Source organism: Scomber scombrus, chromosome 16 (assembly GCF_963691925.1).
Source record: "Scomber scombrus chromosome 16, fScoSco1.1, whole genome shotgun sequence".
Classification (NCBI taxonomy): domain Eukaryota; kingdom Metazoa; phylum Chordata; class Actinopteri; order Scombriformes; family Scombridae; genus Scomber; species Scomber scombrus.
The window spans coordinates 1,165,558-1,185,557 of record NC_084985.1 but is presented as its reverse complement, the minus strand read 5'-3'; the positions used below and the strand labels follow the sequence as shown (position 1 = coordinate 1,185,557).

The 20,000-nt window shown below is 44.4% G+C and overlaps 1 protein-coding gene across 1 annotated transcript; it reads right to left on the bottom strand.

Moving 5' to 3' along the window:
* Window positions 1-1,130: 1,130 nt before the first annotated feature.
* Window positions 1,131-15,973, bottom strand: gon4la (gon-4 like a). The gene is made up of 26 exons (XM_062435856.1): window positions 15,635-15,973; window positions 13,528-13,786; window positions 13,197-13,414; window positions 13,006-13,080; window positions 12,847-12,897; window positions 11,193-11,246; window positions 10,916-11,011; window positions 10,743-10,835; window positions 10,359-10,520; window positions 8,712-8,952; window positions 8,512-8,613; window positions 8,348-8,388; window positions 7,744-7,859; window positions 7,405-7,600; window positions 6,581-6,667; window positions 6,173-6,350; window positions 5,867-6,017; window positions 5,559-5,706; window positions 4,820-4,936; window positions 3,969-4,715; window positions 3,780-3,860; window positions 3,358-3,555; window positions 2,845-2,988; window positions 2,291-2,769; window positions 2,027-2,129; window positions 1,131-1,932 (listed from the first exon to the last, which is right to left on the bottom strand). Exons 2-26 carry the CDS (start codon window positions 13,766-13,768, stop codon window positions 1,792-1,794), a joined length of 4,260 nt encoding a protein of 1,419 aa, XP_062291840.1. The 5' UTR covers window positions 13,769-13,786; window positions 15,635-15,973; the 3' UTR covers window positions 1,131-1,791.
* Window positions 15,974-20,000: the final 4,027 nt, after the last annotated feature.

Below are 20,000 nucleotides of genomic sequence, written 5' to 3'. Positions count from 1 at the left end.
GAAGAAGAGAAGAAGAACAGCTGAGACCCTCACTGCGAGCACTGTCCGCGCACGCGCAGATACACACACTTCCGGGCCTACCCTCCACAATAAAAGCTTTACACGTAGCAAATGTTCATTAAACTGTTAAAAACACGCATTTTATTTTAAAACATTTAATATTATTTATAGCTATGTCTTCTGCTCACAGCTGATACACCACGTGACCCTCTGCTGATGAACGGTGACGCTTTCCGATTTTATTCTTAAGGGTAAATCGTTCTATTTCCGGTACCTTAAGGTAACTTGACGTCACAGCTGTCAGTTGAAAGGCGGGACATAAAGAGGAAAAACGCCGGAAAGCAGCGCTGTGATTGGTCCAGAGCAGATAGAGGAGATGTGATGTAACCACCTCATTGGTCCACTGACCTGTCAATCACACAGCAGCACCTGCCGTTATATCGCGTTTTATTAGCTGCTGGTCTAATTTATAAAGTTTATTTTAGGTTAAAAACTCACAAATGTTTTAAATATCGAGCCGGATTTTACACCTGATTTAAAAACTACAAAACAAAAACATAACTTAAATAAATAAAACGTTTAATCTGCTTTGTGATCGTATGATGTCATCATTGGCTTCAGATTTTCATGATGTGAAATATATATTATTTATTCTGTTTTATTTTATTTAATGTTTAATTTAATGTTTGCACCACAGAGAAATTAGAGGCAATTAATCAAATTTTTTTTAAAGATTGTAGAGAAGTCATAATGACAATATTTTATACATTATGGGATGGATTATAAATAATACTGACACTTATAAAACATCTCTTAAAATGTTTGTGAAGCTTCAACAAATTAAATAATAGTTTAGCTGATAGTTTTATCTACTTTAGATCTTTATATTATATTTTATTTAACTAAAGATTATTTAAACGAACCAACCAGGAGAGATGAAAGTAAACAAACATCTGACAGTCAGTTCAGGGAGTGAAGCAGATATCTAATTATGTCTATTTTATTTCTATTTTACTTTGTATTGTTAATTTCTTTCTTACGCGTCTTATTCTGGCTCTTTGTCACTTCCTCAGAATCATTAAATCAGGATTATTAACATCAACAATCAATGAAAACAGTTTGAAAAACATGTAAAAATGTTTTATTGAAGCAAACAAATCGACTTTCATGCGTTCAATATTCAATATGAATAAACAAACATGTATAAAAACCTTCACAGAACATCTGCACAACCTTCACCTAACACACCTCTGAAGTTTTAACTCTGCTGCTTCGTCGTGTTCGAAGCTTTAAAAACCTTCAATGTTAAAGTCGCCAATCAATCATCTCCAGCTGACCTTTAGAACGATCAGTTCAGTGTGAAATCTGATCAATATCTTCATGTTTTAGAAGCAGAATCAGCTGATTTATTGATCAGCCAATGAGAAGAAAAAAGTTCACACACTGCAGCTCCCAAATCTACCTGCATTGGGAAGTAAATCTACCTGCATTGGGAAGAAAATGTACCTGCATTGGGAGCTGCAGTGTTCAAACCTTTACAGATGTTGCTCTCCTGCTCCAGATGTGTCCACCACAAACTTTTTTTAGTGATTAAACCTTTAAACCCTTCATCAGAACGTCTTGAACACGTTCTAACAGCAGTTAGAGAACCGAGGAACGTTCTGCGACCTCCACAGTGACGACCTTTCACCCCGTCGTCTGTAACTGAAATGTCACGCAGCTTCAATCTTCATCACATCATCATCGGCATAAATAAGAAGTCTCGTCTGTGATTGGCTGTCGCAGTTCAGTTCAGTCCGGCGCCGCTACACGCCTGCTGCTGATTGGCTGCTGGCGTTCAGACGGAGGCGGAGGCGGAGACGGACAGGAAGTGGATTTTTTTTGGGAGGCGGAGTGAAACAGATTCATCAGGTCGTGAAAGCGAAGGCTCACCTGCAGGAGACACACTACGTGTTAATATGCAAAGAAGAAGAAGAAGAAGAAGAAGAAGAAGGAGAGTGATGTCAGCGCCACCCCCCCCCCTCACCTGTTGGGCGGTCTTGTTGCCCAGCTGAGCGGAGACGTGTCTGAACGTCTTCCTGTTGGCTCCTCGCTGCTGACAGGCGGTCAGGATGGCTCGATCCGCCTCTCTGAAACAGCAAAAAACATTTTCACATTTTAACCTCTTTAAATTTAAACTTAACCACATGGACTCAGGTCTAAAACTTTCATCACAATGTAAAGTCTGTGGGCCGAGCAGTAAACTCTACTGAGCATGTGCAGGAAACTGTTAAATAATAAAAGTTCTGACCGGGTCCAGATGACGACTTTCTCTCCGCTGGAACTCATCGATACGTTTTTGGCACAAACTGCTCGCTCCTCCTCCTCTTCCTGTTCGTCACTTCCTGTCTCCTCTTCCTGTTCGTCACTTCCTGTCTCGCTCTCCTCAGACGTCTTCCTGGTTCGGTCAGGAGGATTCTGGGAAACACGGTCCGTCTCTGTGGTCTCCGAGGCGGTTGCCATGGGAGAGCTGGTTGCCATGGGAGAACTGGTTGCCATGGGAGACGACATAGTGCCGATGGGAGACGAGATGGTCGCCGTGGGAGACGAGATGGTCGCCGTGGGAGACGAGCTGGTCGCCGTCGGAGACGAGCTGGTCGCTGTGGGAGACGAGCTGGTCACCGTGGGAGACGAGCTGGTTGCTGTTGGAGACGACTGGGCGTGAAGCAGCTTGAGAAACTCCAGGAATTCCTTCTGCAGGTCGGTGTGATGATGGAGGAGCGACGAGATCTGAAAGAGAGATGATCAGTGAGTGGGTCTGTCTGTGTGTGTGTGTGTGTGTCTGTGTGAGAGTGTGTGTGTTACCTGCTCCATGTGCTCAGGTGGGGGGGCGGAGCTTCCCTGCAGCACCGACACCACCTGCTGGTAGAGGGCGGAGCTTTCTCCCAGGCTCCGCCCCAGTCGGCGTAGAAACCGCCGACTGTGTTCAAATATCTGCTGCTCCAACAGCTGCAGGAGAAACACCACAGAAGAAGAGTTCAGGTTGGTACCAGAGTGACGTCAGTGATGTCAGAGTGATGTCAGCATGATGTCAGAGTGATGTCAGCATGATGTCAGAGTGACGTCAGTGATGTCAGAGTGATGTCAGAGTGATGTCAGCATGATGTCAGCGTGATGTCACCATGATGTCAGAGTGATGTCAGCATGATGTCAGTGATGTCAGAGTGATGTCGCGGTAATGTCAGAGTAATGTCCCAGTGACGTCAGAATGATGTCATCATATCAGAGTGAAGTCACAGTGATGTCACAGTGAAGTTAGAGTGATGTCACAGTGATGTTAGAGTGATGTCAGAGTGGTGTCAGAGTGATGTCACCCACCAGGCCGCAGCTCTCAGCCTGTTCTCTGTTCAGGAAGGCGGCGAAGTCTCGGAGCAGCTGAGGCCAGGGCCGCAGGACGCTGCCCAGCCTGCTGTACAGACCCTCAGGGGCCTCCAGGGGCCCCGCCGCCGAAAACTCCTCCAACAGCTGCAGCAGCTGCTCAGCTCGACCCGGACACACCTGCACTGCATCACACACCTGAGCAGGAAACAGGAAGAACAGACAGACATCATCGTCTAGGTCAGCACTTCTGTGGACCAATCAGGACGCAGCTTTATTACATTTAGACTTTTTAATACATTTTAATTTTTACAAAAAAACTATTTTAATCTGACATCACTGATTGGTTTATTTTCCTCAGGTGACGGGACTGACAACCATCAGCGCCCGTCTCCACGGTAACCGTCACAGCAGCTTCTTACTCTGAGCAGATAATCCTGAGCAAACGCTGCGTCCTCCTTCTGATCATCTTCATCATCAGTTCCCTCTGTGGACAGCTTCTCCTACACACACACACACACACACACATATTAGAAACACACACACACACACACATATTAGAAACACACACACACACACAAAAACACACACACACACACACACAAACACACCTGCAGCAGGACGGACTCATCTGAGGACATCCCTCCATCATCATCTTCTTCTTCTCTTCTCTTTGGCGCCAGAGTCACTTCCTGTTCGCCGTCTGGCTCCGCCTCCTCGGGGTCGGGGAGGTCGTCGTCGTCGGATGAGGATTCGGACAGAGCCAGCAGGACGTCGCCCTCTTCCTCCTCCTCTTCTTCAACGGCGTTGTCTCCCTCTCCTCCTCCCTCCGCACTGATGACATCATCGCCCGCCTCAGAGGGGGCGGGGCCTTCAGGAGGAGGAGGAGGAGGAGTCAGTGCTTCATCTTCATCACTCCTCGCTCCTCTGTTCAGGGTGGGAGGAGGAGGAGGAGGAGGAGGAGCGGGTCGTCTCCTCCTCAGGCCGGCGAGGGTCTGATAGTGGCGTCTGATTCGCTCTCTGGTTTCCTTGGAGACCGCGGAGTTGGTGATGTCAGCCTCAGTCTTCAGGAGGAGGTGATGAAGGTGGGGGGGGTTGAGAGAAGGCGGGGGGCAGGAGGAGGAGGGGAGGGGCGGCTGCAGCAGGACGAAGCCGATGCGGCGGAAGTCGAGGTTGGCGGGGAGGCGGGGGGGATAACGCGTCCCGGGGGAGAAGCTGCAGGAGGAGGAGGAAGAAGAGGAGCGGAGGAAGGTCAGGTGACTCTGACGGGCTCGACCACACCTGGAGGGGGGCGGGGGGGCGGAGCCAGACGGGCCGTTGAAGTGTTTGATGGTCGGAGAGATAACAGGAAGACTCCGCTGAGAGGAGAGACGATGACATCAGAGTCAGAGAGGTTTGTACTGTAATGACTGAATCAGCTGTTTCTGATCACAGGTATTGATCTGATGTCTTTAACTCTCACCACGAGCCACATAGGCATGACCTTCTCCTCTCTCTCCACTGGAGGGCGCCGCTCTGCTGCATCCACACCACCGCACGCCACCGGCATCGACCGCAACACACGCTGATACCTGAACGCCTGCACACACACACACACACACATAAACACACACACACACATTTGAATCAGCAGTTCAGGGTTTAGGAAGAGTGGAGAATCCTCACAACGACAGCCTGCAGGATTCAGGATGTTTGTTGTGAATTTAACCTTCTAATGAATTAAACAGTTTAACTAGGGGGGGACATAAAGCTGCTGTCTGCTGTGACGGTTGCTAAGGGAGACGGACCTGACGCTAATCACCAAACTAGTGTCAGAGAAAGCTAACGTTACGTCTCTCATTGCTAACAGAGTTGTTTATGACGGGGAGAAAAAAATCCATCTGTTATATTTCATTTAATTAATGTGTTTCTGTAAAGAAATGAAAGCTGATTATCATTTAAATTAATAGAAGTTTGTGCAGTTAAAGCTTGTTTGTTATGAATATTGAAAGTTATTTTTGATGCATTATTTATTCGTCGGTTAAACCCACCGACTAGTCGACCACGATAAAATGGGCTCATCCCTAATTGCACCTACTAAACACATTTATGTGCATTTCTTCCAATGGACAGCTGATAGTAGAAACGCAGACAGGAAACAAGCGAAGAGAGACGAGCATGACACGCAACAAATCAGAGACTCCACTGTGTGTGTGTGTTACCTTGACGATGTTGTCGGGGGAACCGGGTCTGCAGCACTGCAGGATTCTCCGTCGGACCTGAACCAGAGTCTTCCTCAGTAAGAACTGAGACACCATCTTGGTTGGATCACATGACCCCTCCATGTTCCTGAGACCCAGAACCAGCAGGCTACACACACACACACACACATAAACACACACACACACACACACACACACACACACACACACACAGAGAGACACACACACACACACATAAGGATTAATGGGAATGCATTATAACAACTGTTGCCCTCATGACTGTACAAAGACCAACATGAGTGTGTTACCAGTCTTCAGCTGCAGTGAACGCGGCCGTCCTGCGGGGGCAGTAGAGAGCCGGGTCGAGGCTCACAGAGGGAAGCAGCTCCGGGTAGAGGAAGACTGGACGAGTAGCAAACAACCAGGCGAGTTCAGACGGCATGACAGGGAAACACCGCACTGTGTACAAGTACACAAGTAGTATGAGTGATGTAGTATGCAGTATTACAGTAAAAGTTCTAATACACAAATGTGTTTTCAGTTTTTGGACTTTTTCCTTTAAGAGGACCGAACTACGCAGATCTCCCATGATTCCTAGCAGCAGGCGGACTCACTGTGTCCGCGGGAGTCAGGTGTGGGTTTGTGAGGCAGGTAGGTGATGGGAGCCTGTCGCAGCTCCTCCAGCAGCTGCAGCGCCCCCTGCAGGTTGGAGGCTCTGAAGGAGCTGCAGAAACCTGGAACAACCGGTGACATCAGCAGCTCGCCTCTCTGAGCCAACAGGTCCAACTCAAACTGACGGAGACACAGAGAGAGAGACGGGTTGTCATAGCAACGCAGGAGGCTCGACCCAATCAGAGAGGAGCAGGCAGTTAAAATATGATTTTACAGATATGTCCTAAAAGGCTTCCGTACTCCTGTAAATAATAGTACACTAAAATCTGACATCATCCATCTTACTACTTTGTGTGTGTGTGTGTGTGTGTGTGTGTGTGTGTGTGTGTGTGTGTGTTTGTGTGTGTTACCAGGAACTGTCGGGTGGTCTCAGCTTCACTGTGCAGTTTGACTACAGGTGAACTCAACAGGTGAATCTGAACCATCAGCTGGACGTGCTGAAAGAAAGAAAGAAAGAAAGAAAGAAAGAAAGAAAGAAAGAAAGAAAGAAAGAAAGAAAGAAAGAAAGAAAGAAAGAAAGGTAGTGTAATCAGATTGTGTTTCTGCTGACTGTAAAACAAGAAAAGAACAAAAAGCTTTTACACATTTCAAACTCAGTTCTTCTAGCAGTTACCCCCCAAAAAACCCCACTTACTTTCTAAAAGTAGAGCAACTTTGGGGACAGGTCTGCGCGATATATCAAGATTTTAAGATATAAGAAAAATAAAAACATGGATTCTACTTATAGTGGCATCAGGAGGAGCATGAGGCGCCCTCCTGAACCTGTGAACCAATCAACCTGTCAATCACCACGTAGCCACGCCCTAATGCATACCCTGCTTTATGGTCACATATAAAATCAGGGAGGCCAAAATGTCCCAAATGAACATCATACTGCATTGAAGAAGGCTTTAAACTAGCGATTGAGACCATAAACACATTTTGAAAACGTTTACTGAGGTTAGAAATCAAGTGAGAAGTTGGTGAATTCTCCATTGACTTGTATAGAGACGGAAGTCCTTTTGACACCAAAACGGTCGCCCCCTGGTGGCCTTTTGATAGAATGCAGTTTTAAGTTACTTCTGCGTTGGCCTCATTTCAGAGGACCAGAACTCCCCGCCTGTCCCCACCACTGTGTGTCTACAGTGAGTGTGTGTGAGTGTGTGTGTGTGTGTGTGTGTGTGTGTGTGTGTACCTGCTGGAGCTGCTGCTGCAGTCTCTTCTTCTGCAGTTTGTCCAGTGTCAGTGTGTACGGCTCAGGACAGCGTGTGTGTGTGTTACTGAGTGTGTGTGTCTGCTGTCTGTTCCTGATCAAAGCCAGCTGCTGCTTCACTGTACGCAGCTCTGTGATTGGTCCGTCCTCCGCCTCGTCGTCATCGTCATCCAATCGTCTGTGATCAAACCAAAGAGTCAATGTGAGAGGAGCATGTGTGGTGTGTGTGTGTGTGTTACATACATGGTGTGCTGATCCTGAGTGGTGTGTGTGTGTGTGTGTGTGTGTGTGTGTGTGTGTGTGTGTGTGTGTGTTACATACATGGTGTGTTGATCCTGAGAGGTGTTTGTCTGCATAGTGCTTGTTTCCTCCTGCGTCTCCTCCTCTTCTTCGTGGCCTTCATCATCCACTTCCTGTCCTGCGAGATCCTCTTTTAACTAAAAACACATAAAACTGACATTAAAACACAACGAGAGCAGCTGCGGCCTGTTTGACGTCCTGAAAAATATGTTTTTATTAAGAATGATGGTGCCATGAGAAGAGAAAACAATGTCACCGTTGAAGTATGAGAGTCACAGTTTAAACATAGAAACATTATAAAAATATAATCAATCATCAGATCAAAAGAAAAACAAAGACATACTTTCTGCCTTTTTAAACGTGTTTTTATACTATTAAAAGATCAAGAAAAACAAAACAAAGTCAATCGAGACAAATCCAAATCCAAAAATGGAAATAAAGATATTGACGACATTTTGACCACATGGTGGCGCTAAATGAAAAGTCAGAGAATCAAAGTTATAACAACTTGAATGTTTGAGGCCTGACATGAAAACGTTTAAGCACCACTGCAATGAACTATAGTTATAAGATCTTTACCGGGACCAGACTATTTCCTGGATACAAACACATGTATATGTCTCACCGTCTCAAAGAGCTCCTCCATCAGTTCGTTCACCTCCTTCTCTGCAGGACAAAGATCATCAGAGCTGAAACTCAGATTACTTATTCAGAGATTTCTTATCCTGTGTGTGTGTGTATGTGTGTCTGTGTGTGTGTGTGTGTGTGTGTGTGTGTGTCTGTACTGACTGGTGATGCGGACAGCCTTGTCGTCACGGTAATCCTCCTTGTCCGGTTCATCGATTTCAGCCAGGAAGTTGTACTCTGGATCATCTTCATCATCGCACTCCTCTGAAAGAGAATGAGATAGAGAGACACTGCATGAAACACACACATACACACACAAATACACAAGCACACAAGCACACACACACTCTGCCCAGTCACACCTTCGTTTTCCATCTCGGTGGTCATCAGGCCTCTAAGCCAATCAGTCCACTCCCTGTCCTCGAGGGCGGAGCTGGAGTCATACATGTCAGGTGTGATGTCAGGAGCTTGGAGCTCCGCCTCCAGTTGGCCCAACGGGACGTCGCGTAGAGTACGCTTCGACCGTGTTCGGTACGCCATCTGACCGGCCTCGCCCTGCGACGCGGCCTGGTTCTGATTCCAGTTCTGCTTCACTTCCAGTCCCTCAGAGACAGAAGACACATTTACTAAACTGAGGATATAAAACCTTTAATCAACTGTTCATTTATCACAAAGATGTACAGCTCCGACAACTGGTCCATAAGGTTTAACAACTGGTCCTAAAGGTCTAACGACTGGTCCTAAAGGTTTAACGACTGGTCCTAAAGGTCTAACGACTGGTCCTAAAGGTTTAACGACTGGTCCTCAAGGTCTACCGACTGGTCCTCAAGGTCTAACGACTGGTCCTAAAGGTTTAACGACTGGTCCTCAAGGTCTAACGACTGGTCCTAAAGGTTTAACGACTGGTCCTCAAGGTCTAACGACTGGTCCTCAAGGTTTAACAACTGGTCCTAAAGGTTTAACGACTGGTCCTAAAGGTCTAACAACTGGTCCTAAAGGTTTAACAACTGGTCCTAAAGGTTTAACAACTGGTCCTAAAGGTCTAACAACTGGTCCTAAAGGTTTAACAACTGGTCCTAAAGGTCTAACAACTGGTCCTAAAGGTTTAACAACTGGTCCTAAAGGTCTACCGACTGGTCCTAAAGGTCTAACATCTGGTCCTAAAGGTTTAACAACTGGTCCTAAAGGTCTACCGACTGGTCCTAAAGGTCTAACATCTGGTCCTAAAGGTTTAACAACTGGTCCTAAAGGTTTAACAACTGGTCCTAAAGGTCTACCGACTGGTCCTAAAGGTCTAACATCTGGTCCTAAAGGTTTAACAACTGGTCCTAAAGGTCTACCGACTGGTCCTAAAGGTCTAACATCTGGTCCTAAAGGTCTAACATCTGGTCCTAAAGGTTTAACAACTGGTCCTTAAGGTTTAACATCTGGTCCTAAAGGTTTAACAACTGGTCCTAAAGGTTTAACAACTGGTCCTAAAGGTCTAACATCTGGTCCTAAAGGTCTAACATCTGGTCCTAAAGGTTTAACAACTGGTCCTTAAGGTTTAACAACTGGTCCTAAAGGTTTAACAACTGGTCCTAAAGGTTTAACGACTGGTCCTAAAGGTCTAACAACTGGTCCTAAAGGTTTAACAACTGGTCCTTAAGGTTTAACAACTGGTCCTAAAGGTTTAACGACTGGTCCTAAAGGTTAAACGACTGGTCCTAAAGGTTTAACGACTGGTCCTAAAGGTCTAACAACTGGTCCTAAAGGTTAAACGACTGGTCCTAAAGGTTTAACGACTGGTCGTAAAGGTCTAACAACTGGTCCTAAAGGTTTAACGACTGGTCCTAAAGGTTTAACGACTGGTCCTAAAGGTCTAACGACTGGTCCTAAAGGTCTAACGACTGGTCCTAAAGGTTTAACGACTGGTCCTAAAGGTTTAACAATTGGTCCTAATATCAGACCTACTAACATGTTTTAACACCTAGTCCGGTGTGAGTTGTTGTTGTGTATTTCAGTGGTACCTGGTAGGGATCCATACACACAGCCAGCTCCTCCTCGACAGCATGAAGCTTCTCCAGGAAGGTGCTGTCAGGTACTGCTCGGGGAGGCAAGGCTTTGGGAGGTGGAGGAGGGCCCATTGAGGCAGATCCTGCCCTCAAACGCCTGGATCTGCTGCGAGAAGTCTGAGAGGGAAGAGACGATCTTTATGTCAATGGATACAACAATGTGTGGTCATGTGACTATGATTTGACGATCTTTAGAGCTTCTGTACAGAGACGGACATTCAGGACAAAAGCTAAGAACAAAGTTTAATATTCTTACTACCAATCATCTTCAGTTCCTTCTGCCCAAAGAAGGGGTTCAGTTTCCTGTTTTATGAACTCCTTATTTTATACTACATGTACCTGCCAGGGGCTGCAGCTGTCCTCGTCCACTCTGTTCAGTCGACTTCCTCGGGGAGACGACGCCGAGCCCTCCATGTCGCTCTCCTGGAACGTCTACAACAAACCCATCAATAAATAATCCAGTAAATCATCAGACTGAAACCTTAAGGCAGCCAATCAGAGCAGAGCCTCACATCTTCAGCTGTCTCGTCCTCCTCTTCCTCATCGGGACGGTACTCTTCATCGGAGGAGTCTTCCTCAGCCAGATGGATGTCGACAAACTGAGGAGCCTGAAGAGACACAGACAGAAGAAAGTTAATGATGTTTCTAACTGTGTCCCACATCTTAAATTACATGTTTCTCACTTTAGTGTCCAACGATTGAACATGTTTAAAACTGAAACACACACAAAATGCTTTTAAAAAAAGGCTTAAACTTAATTTAAAAAGTTTAAACTGAGGGAACTTTTACCTTGTTGATGTCGCTGGCTTTCTTGATGGGAGAAATGTTCCAAGCTGGAATCACCTGACAGGAAATATACAAGATGAGATAAAAGACAGAGAGAGGCTACGGATGTGTCATTAAAACCGAATAACCGAATAATTGTTCTCGTGGTCTAACTTCGACCTTTGTGCTGTGGATGTTTTAGGTTTTTTTTAACTTCGAGTCACTGAGCTGTGTAGTCTGGTATTCGGGTTCATTAACAGCTACTTTCAGCCACTAGGAGGAGCTCTAAGCTTCTTGTGTTGAAGTAGAACCTGAAACACAGAGTGAATGTTTACTGCTGCCCTCGGCTACTCTGACTCAGTAGTAAGTTATCCTGCTAGCTAGCTGACTGGAGGGAACATGATGGTAGTAAGTTATCCTGCTAGCTAGCTGACTGGTTGAACATGATGGTAGTAAGTTATCCTGCTAGCTAGCTGACTGGTTGAACATGATGGTAGTAAGTTATCCTGCTAGCTGGCTGACTGGAGGGAACATGATGGTAGTAAGTTATCCTGCTAGCTAGCTGACTGGAGGGAACATGATGGTAGTAAGTTATCCTGCTAGCTAGCTGACTGGAGGGAACATGATGGTAGTAAGTTATCCTGCTAGCTAGCTGACTGGAGGGAACATGATGGTAGTAAGTTATCCTGCTAGTTAGCTGACTGGAGGGAACATGATGGTAGTAAGTTATCCTGCTAGCTAGCTGACTGGAGGGAACGTGATGGTAGTAAGTTATCCTGCTAGCTAGCTGACTGGAGGGAACATGATGGTAGTAAGTTATCCTGCTAGCTAGCTGACTGGAGGGAACATGATTGTAGTAAGTTATCCTGCTAGCTAGCTGACTGGAGGGAACATGATGGTAGTAAGTTATCCTGCTAGCTAGCTGACTGGAGGGAACATGATGGTAGTAAGTTATCCTGCTAGTTAGCTGACTGGAGGGAACATGATGGTAGTAAGTTATCCTGCTAGTTAGCTGACTGGAGGGAACATGATGGTAGTAAGTTATCCTGCTAGCTAGCTGACTGGAGGGAACGTGATGGTAGTAAGTTATCCTGCTAGCTAGCTGACTGGAGGGAACATGATGGTAGTAAGTTATCCTGCTAGCTAGCTGACTGGAGGGAACATGATTGTAGTAAGTTATCCTGCTAGCTAGCTGACTGGAGGGAACATGATGCAGACGAAGACACACAAAATTCCAGCGTGGTTTAAAAGCTTCCAGAAAGTAAAGGATAATGTTGTCAGGTGTGAAATATGTGGAGCAGAGTTGAGCTATGGTGGCTTCACATGGACAAAAAGCTGCTGTCTGCTGTGACGGTTGCTAAGGGAGACGGACCTGACGCTAATCACCAAACTAGTACGTCAACATCTGGAACAAAAGTCTCAGAGAGAAAACTAACGTTACGTCTCTCATTGCTAACATGATGGTAAAGGAAATGCTCAGCGTTGTTTGTGACGGGGAGAAAAAAATCCACCTGTTTTATTTTTAGGGGTCTGTAAGCCTGTAAGATTTATTCTTTTAATGAATGTGTTTGTGTAAAGAAATGAAGGCTGATTAGCATTTAAATTAATACAAGTTTGAGCAGTTAAAGCTTGTTTGTTATGAATAAGTTGACAATGAGTTAAGTTGATAATGTCTCACCACTCCTTTCTCCACGACCTCTTTGAACTTAGATCGAGTCATTTTCGGCTCCTGAAGAAAAGAAAAAACACGTTCGTGAAGCTGCAAGTGTATTCAGACAGTGACATCACAGAGCCCCGCCCCTCTGCCCTGATTGGACAGCGACACAAAGACACTCACAAACGGCGGGACGGCTTCGGTCTCGTTGATGGCAGCTTTCATCATGGCCACCACGTGTTCGTTGGTGATGACTTCCTGTAAGACAGAGGACGAGTTGATTCATATTTTATTTACTATCGGCATTACTGTAATAAAATGTTACCAGTATATTAAATGATGTGAAATGCATGCTGGGTACAGGTGCGACTCACATGGATGATGTTCTTCACGTTGACGGTGGTCAGGTTGTGCTGTTTGGACTTGGTCTCCAGTGAGTGGTCCAGCTGCCTGTCAATCTCCACATCGACCCCCGCCTCCTCCTCGCTCTCTGAGGCCCCGCCCCTCTGCTCCTTCTCTTCCTCAGTCAGCTTCCTCTTCCTCTTCCTCACCGCTCTCTTCCTCGCCGCCTTCAGCTCCACCTGACTGTCCTCTGAAAGACAAACACACACTCAGCTCCACTTGACTGTCCTCTGAGAGTGTGTGTGTGTATGTGTGTGTGTTACAGTGTGTGTGTGTGTGTGTGTGTGTGTGTGTGTGTGTTACCCATGGTGATGATGAGGCTGGAGTCAGTAGTATCTTCCGCCACCAGCAGGTAACCCTCCTCCTCCTCTTCCTCGTCCTCTCCTCCACTTCCTGCAGGAGCTGCAGGTGGGGGCAGCAGCAAAGCATCATGGGAGACGGCGTGGGGGCTGCAACGTGGCGTTCGGACATTCCGGGTCCCAGGGTCGCCGGGGGCAACAGTTTGCGATCTGGCAAGTTTGAGGCGTTTGCGGACCGAGTTCATTGTGGAGAAGCATGACCTCTGAAACAAAGAGTTAAAGATTCATAATTAACATGTTTAATGAAGTGGAGAAAATATATTAGAGGATTATAGTTAAAATGTCTAAGTGGTGTAACCATAAAAACTTTGTACCAAATAATTCAACTTGCTTAAAAACACAAAATTCTCAATAAAACACCATATCAACTAGTTTGGCATGATCTTACATTATAAAGAAGGAAGGAAGGAAGGAAGGGAAGGGAGGCAAGATGGAAGGAAGGACAGAAGGAAGAAAGGGAAAAAGGATGGAAGGAAAGATGGAAGAAAGAGAGGAAGGAGGGAAGGACAGGAGGAAGGAAGGAAGGAAGGGTGGAAGAAAGAGAGGAAGGAGGGAAGGAAGACAGGGAAGAAAGAAGGAAGGAAAGATGGAAGAAAGAGAGGAAGGAGGGAAGGACAGAAGGAAGGAAGGAATGAAGGAAGGAAGGACAGAAGGGAGAAAGGGAAGAAGGAAGGAAGGAAAGATGGAAGAAACAGAGGAAGGAGGGAAGGACAGAAGGAAGGAAGGAAAGATGGAAGGATAGATGAAAGGAAGGATAGATGGAAGGAAGGAAGGAAGGAAGGAAGGAAGGAAGGAAGTATAGATGGATGGAAAGAAGGACAGAAGGAAGGAGGGAAGGAAAGAAGGAACAGTCAAACCAACTCGTCCTGTACGGCAGCTTAGAAGGGACAGAATTCACTAGCTGTAAATATGAGTGGGAGGAAATAAGAGCAGGAACAGTAACATGTAAGTTCTGTGTGTTGGTCTGTTGCAGTGATGGAGATGTGTTTAAAAGCCTGGATGCAGTTTATAACTTGTATGTTTGAGAAGCAGCTTTAGTCCAATAAAAGACTGTAAATGGGACATTGTGTGAGTCATTCCTGCTATTAGTGTAAAGATTTACAGATGATGGATCAGTCATTATATTTAAAGGTCTGGACTAAAACTACATGTGTGAGGAATTTCGAAGGGGTTTTAATTTTCAGTAACACTTCAGTCCTCTAACCAGTTACTTTTCTCAGAAGGTAATGCTGTAATGTAATTAGTTACTTTTAAAGTAACGTTCCCCAACACTGTATATATCTGACAGTATATCACATTAAATATCATTGCTCTGTGTTATTTAAAACATTTTATTATTTTATCTTAATTTTAATACTTTCAGAGTTTCTTTCTGGTTGTTTAAAATGGATTTAAAGTCACATATTTACCTCAGCCATCATCTCTGCTCTGATGTCTTATCTCAGGTAAAATACAACAAACATGAAGATAAAAACTCTAGCTGAAAACATTTCAAGCTGAAAACATTAAAATAATGTTTTACAGAGGACTAGTGAACATCTACAGGATCTTTGCCTCATGTCTGCAAACACGATAAACTAATAAATATAAAATAAATCTCAGATAAATAAAACTATTACAGAAAACGTGAATATTTATAGCTTAATTTGGGTTATTTCTCAGTGCTTCTTCAGTCATTATTAAACTGCTACATTAAATAATAATAATAATAATAATAATAATAAATGAAGTAGTTAATTTATCTCTTATCATCCACAACTATCACTGACACATTTACACACATCACTGCATTTAATCACCTCTTTAATCTGTTTATTGCCGCAGCTGTAATCTGATTACTTTCAGTTATTTAGTGAAATAAAGTTCGCTGATGTTTGGTAGTCATGGTAACAGTTGAGATAAGTGAAATTAAAGCTCAATAATTAGATGTTTTTTAAAGCCAGAAACAATATTCACGTTATGAAAATGATTTATAACAATATTTCAAACATTCAGTCTCAGTCTGAATTTGTTTTAAAACGTCGAAATTGGGGGATTAACGTGATATTCACCCGGTAAGTGTCCGGTGCGTCAGTCAGCTGTCAGTTAGCACTTAGCTTCGGTTAGCTTCAATTAGCTTCTGTTAGATTCAGTTAACATTAGTTTCAGTTAGCATCAGCATCAGTTAGCTTCAGTTAGCTTCTGTTAGCTGTTCACCGGCAGCTCAGACTACAGTTATCGGTTAGCATGCTACCAGCTAGCTCCGGTTAGCATTATGAACCGGAGCAGACAGCCGGTATCCTCCCGGTTGCATCTGTCCCCGGTGTCGGTCAGCAACACTCCGGTTCTACACTACCAGCTTGGTACCGGTACCGGTGAGTTTAATAAAGCTTTCCCCGTTAGAAGCTCCGTTAAAGCAGCAACAGACTTACCCGCCACAACAGCGACAAACTTCCGCCTCAGAAAAACTACATTTCCGGGGGGTTGCGTCACGACCTCGCTGTGACGTGACAGGTCTGCGGCGGGAACGTTGTTGTGCTTTTAATTTAAATTATAGTTAAAATAACACAAGTACATACTAATTAACTATAACTGTAATGAATGAAACTGTATTTATGGACACTTCTGCAGGTCCACATCAACTAAGATAAATAAAACATAAGATAATATAAGAATAAGACTGTATAAATATATAAACAGGGTTAAAACAGATAGGTATTTTGTGCCACTGTGTGTTTAGACTGAGCTAATGACGTCATCACTTCATTTTTTTGTATTAATTTAACCAAACCATGAATCTGAACACTAACTTCCTATAAAGATAATAATGTGAGTCCACACTGAGACTGCTGTGTCTGCAGATAATGAGAATAGACTATTGATGAGCCGTTAATGCTCTACACAAAAATAAAACATAAACCTGCTGATTCAGTGTGTTGATCAGAAGTATTTCAGACACTAGTTCAGACACACTGGATAAGTTGAATTTACTTTAAGAATTTGTGGAAACCGGTTGCCCTAAAAAATGTAAGTAATGTGTCCTGAAAACTTGAGTGAATTCAAGTTTAATGCTTCAAGGGCTAGAAATGTTGTTTTAAGTTCAATACACTAAATACTAAGTTTATTTAACTTAAAATAATTTGTAATATCAAATGCTTTTCACAATTACTCTTAGTATTTTAAGTTAGAGGACCTAAAATGTGTATTTCTAAAATGTAAGTCTATGACCAATTAGTAGCATGTACGATTTGAGAGTAATGCAATCAAACCTGAATCATTTAATATTTTATCTACATATGAAGTTGGGGCTTGTGTGATGTTTCAGTGTTTACAGACCAAACTGACAGCAGCTGATGTTGAAGCCACAGAGAGCAGCTTTTATTGAGCTGTGGCAGACACACAGTATGAACACTGATCTGAAGAATAAGAGATTCACTAACTTGAGGACAGTGAGCACACAGCTACACAGAGTATTAAATACATAAAGTTTGGTTCTTTTAAAAAGGTTTTATTGAAACTCAGACTAAATGAACCCAGTCTGAGTTAATATACAGTCCAGTTAAATCATTACCGGATAATTAACCATTAACCTGACTCACTGGTTCAGATATAATTTGTTTTAAATACAATGAACTGTAAAAGTTTGAGTATAAACATGTTTATAAAATAATATCTACTGGTGCATTTAAATAAACCAGCATGAGATCCCCCCTGTTATGTATTGCTTTATGTTTGCTCATTTAATGAATATATTGGTAGAATTAAATCCGTTATTAACCTTAATTTTAAGCACGAGGATAATCAAGCGTTAGAAGTTTCCACTGCAGTTTGTATTTATCGGAGGCCATTAAAAGTGTCTATTGAAGACATATCGAGAGTGAGACTTTAATAAAAGGCCCATCCAGGTGTTCCCGCTCTTTACCCGCCACTGCTGTGGATGACGTCATGTGTTATTATGGCGGGAGATTCAAATTAGATCCTGAAACACGTGTAGCACATTTTAAAAATTTTATTATCAAAAATATATTAAAACTGTTTAATAGTTAAGAGTAGTTCTGTCCGTGACGTCAGCAGGTGTCTGTCCGTGACGTCAGCAGGTGTCTGTCCTCCTCTTGGCGGGACTGAGCGCCTTCAGAGTCGCAGCAGGTTTCTTCAGCTCCTTCATCATCTGCACACCGAGAGCTTTAACGGCCCGAGGGATCCGGGACCTGCGGGCCCCGGAGCCAGGTGGGATGGGGTCTGCAGGGTCCGGTAGGTCCGAGTCCTGCTGATCCGGCTCTGTGACGGTCACCGTTACCGGTTTGTTCTGGTGAAACAGCGACTCTCTCCGGCGCGTGCACGGGCTCGCGGCCAGTACAGCACGGAACCCGTAGCACGTGGTCACCTTCCCCACGTGCGGCAGTGACATGGCCGCGCGTGTCGTCAGGTCGGTGTCCGCGTTCTCTACCGGAGCTCTGACCCGCGGTGCCAGGCGGAGCAGGAACCGGGACGGGTACCGGGGCGAGGCCGCGGGGCTGAGCCGGGTCTCAGGACTCCCGGATGGACTGTCATCATCAGGTTCGGACAGCAGCCGGGTCCGGTCTGCGGAGCCCCGGTGGAGCCGCGGAGAGGGGAAGAGGCGGGAACTGGGAGACGGGATGGTGAAGCGCGGGATCCGGTCTGGAGTCAGCAGCAGACTCCGAAGACCAGCACCGGATTTAACAGCAGACATGATCCTGCAGAGAACAGAGACAGTGAACATCAGGTTCATGGAGCAGCTGTTCTGGAGCTTTCAACCCTTCAGGTAGTTGGTCAAAAGCTCCAGAACAGCTGCTCCATGGACTCTGAGTCTACATGAATCCATAAAAACTTAAAGAATCAGGAGAAATTTAGAGTGAATAAAAACAAATATCTGTTTTACCAACTTTAGATTCTGGATCCAGAGAGTCCTGATGAAGCACAGAGAGAGAGGAACCGGATCAATGAAGCAACCATCAATCTCAGCTGCTGGTTTATAAGATCATCAGCAGCTGAGATCAATCAGTCTGATTACACATCAGACAAAAGCAACAGAGACCAAACACATCAAACCTTTACAGAGTGAAGGAGCCTAAATATGTTTCTGCTTGTGTTTATATTAGCTTGAGCTGCACGTATTGCATCACGTGCATTGATTGACACGTGTGTGGTTTCCCCTTATTTTACCTGTTCACTCAGGTGGCGGCGGGAGTTTTTGGACAAAGGGAGTTAGTACAGCTACGATATTTTCTGTTGACCGTCATCATCACCACTTTAGTCTCACAGTCGGGGCCACATCAGGTTTTTAATATATTTGTGGAACAGCTGCTTGTCAGTCCCTTTTGATTTATTTCATTCAATAAACTTCAGTAAAACTTCTTCTGGACTTCAGTGTGATTTTGTGGACGTGTCACAAATAAGAGCCTATTATACTAATAAGGGGCTTTTTCCATTAACCCTCCTGTTGTCCTCAGGCCAAGGAAGGACAGGAGGAAGGAGGGAGGGAGGAAAGAAGGAAAGTCCTTGACTTGAGGACAACAGGAGGGTTAAAAATGCCGGGTTTGATTCTTGTGTGGGACGGCTCATCCAGTGACTCTCTGACCAATCAGAGGCCGGTTAAAAAAGTACCAGGTACCAGGTACTATCTGTGATGGAGACCAGGCGGGGAGTTCTGGTCCTCTGAAATAAAGCCAACGCGGAAGTAACTTAAAACTGCATTCTATCAAAAGGCCACCAGGGGGCGACCTTTTTGGTGTCAAAAGGACTTCCGTCTCTATACAAGTCAATGGAGAATTCACCAACTTCTCACTTGATTTCTAACCTCAGTAAACGTTTTCAAAATGTGTTTATGGTCTCAATCGCTAGTTTAAAGCCTTCTTCAATGCAGTATGATGTTCATTTGGGACATTTTGGCCTCCCTGATTTTATATGTGACGATAAAGCAGGGTATGCATTAGGGCGTGGCTACGTGGTGATTGACAGGTTGATTGGTTCACAGGTTCAGGAGGGCGCCTCATGCTCCTCCTGATGCCCATATAAGTAGAATCCCTGTTTTTATTTTTCCCAGCATGCACCTGAAATTTTCAAGATGGCGCTGCTCAGATCCGATACTATTGGCCTCCGAGCAGCAGTCCACAAACCAATGGGTGACGTCACGGATGTTACGTCCATTTCTTATATACAGTGTATGTGTTTAACTAATAAAAGGTTTTCATGTTTGATAAATTAAAATTAACTACCTTTTACACTAAATTTTCTTATAATTTCTATTTTTTACTCATTTAATTATTGTTTATTTCATTGGTTTTTTAAGGAAATGTTGATTTTATTGTTAAAATCTGTTCATATAAAAGATTAATATAATATATCCCTATAAATCCAAATAACAACCCCCCCCCAGAAACAGACTGATGACACCCTGAAACAAACATCAGTTTTATA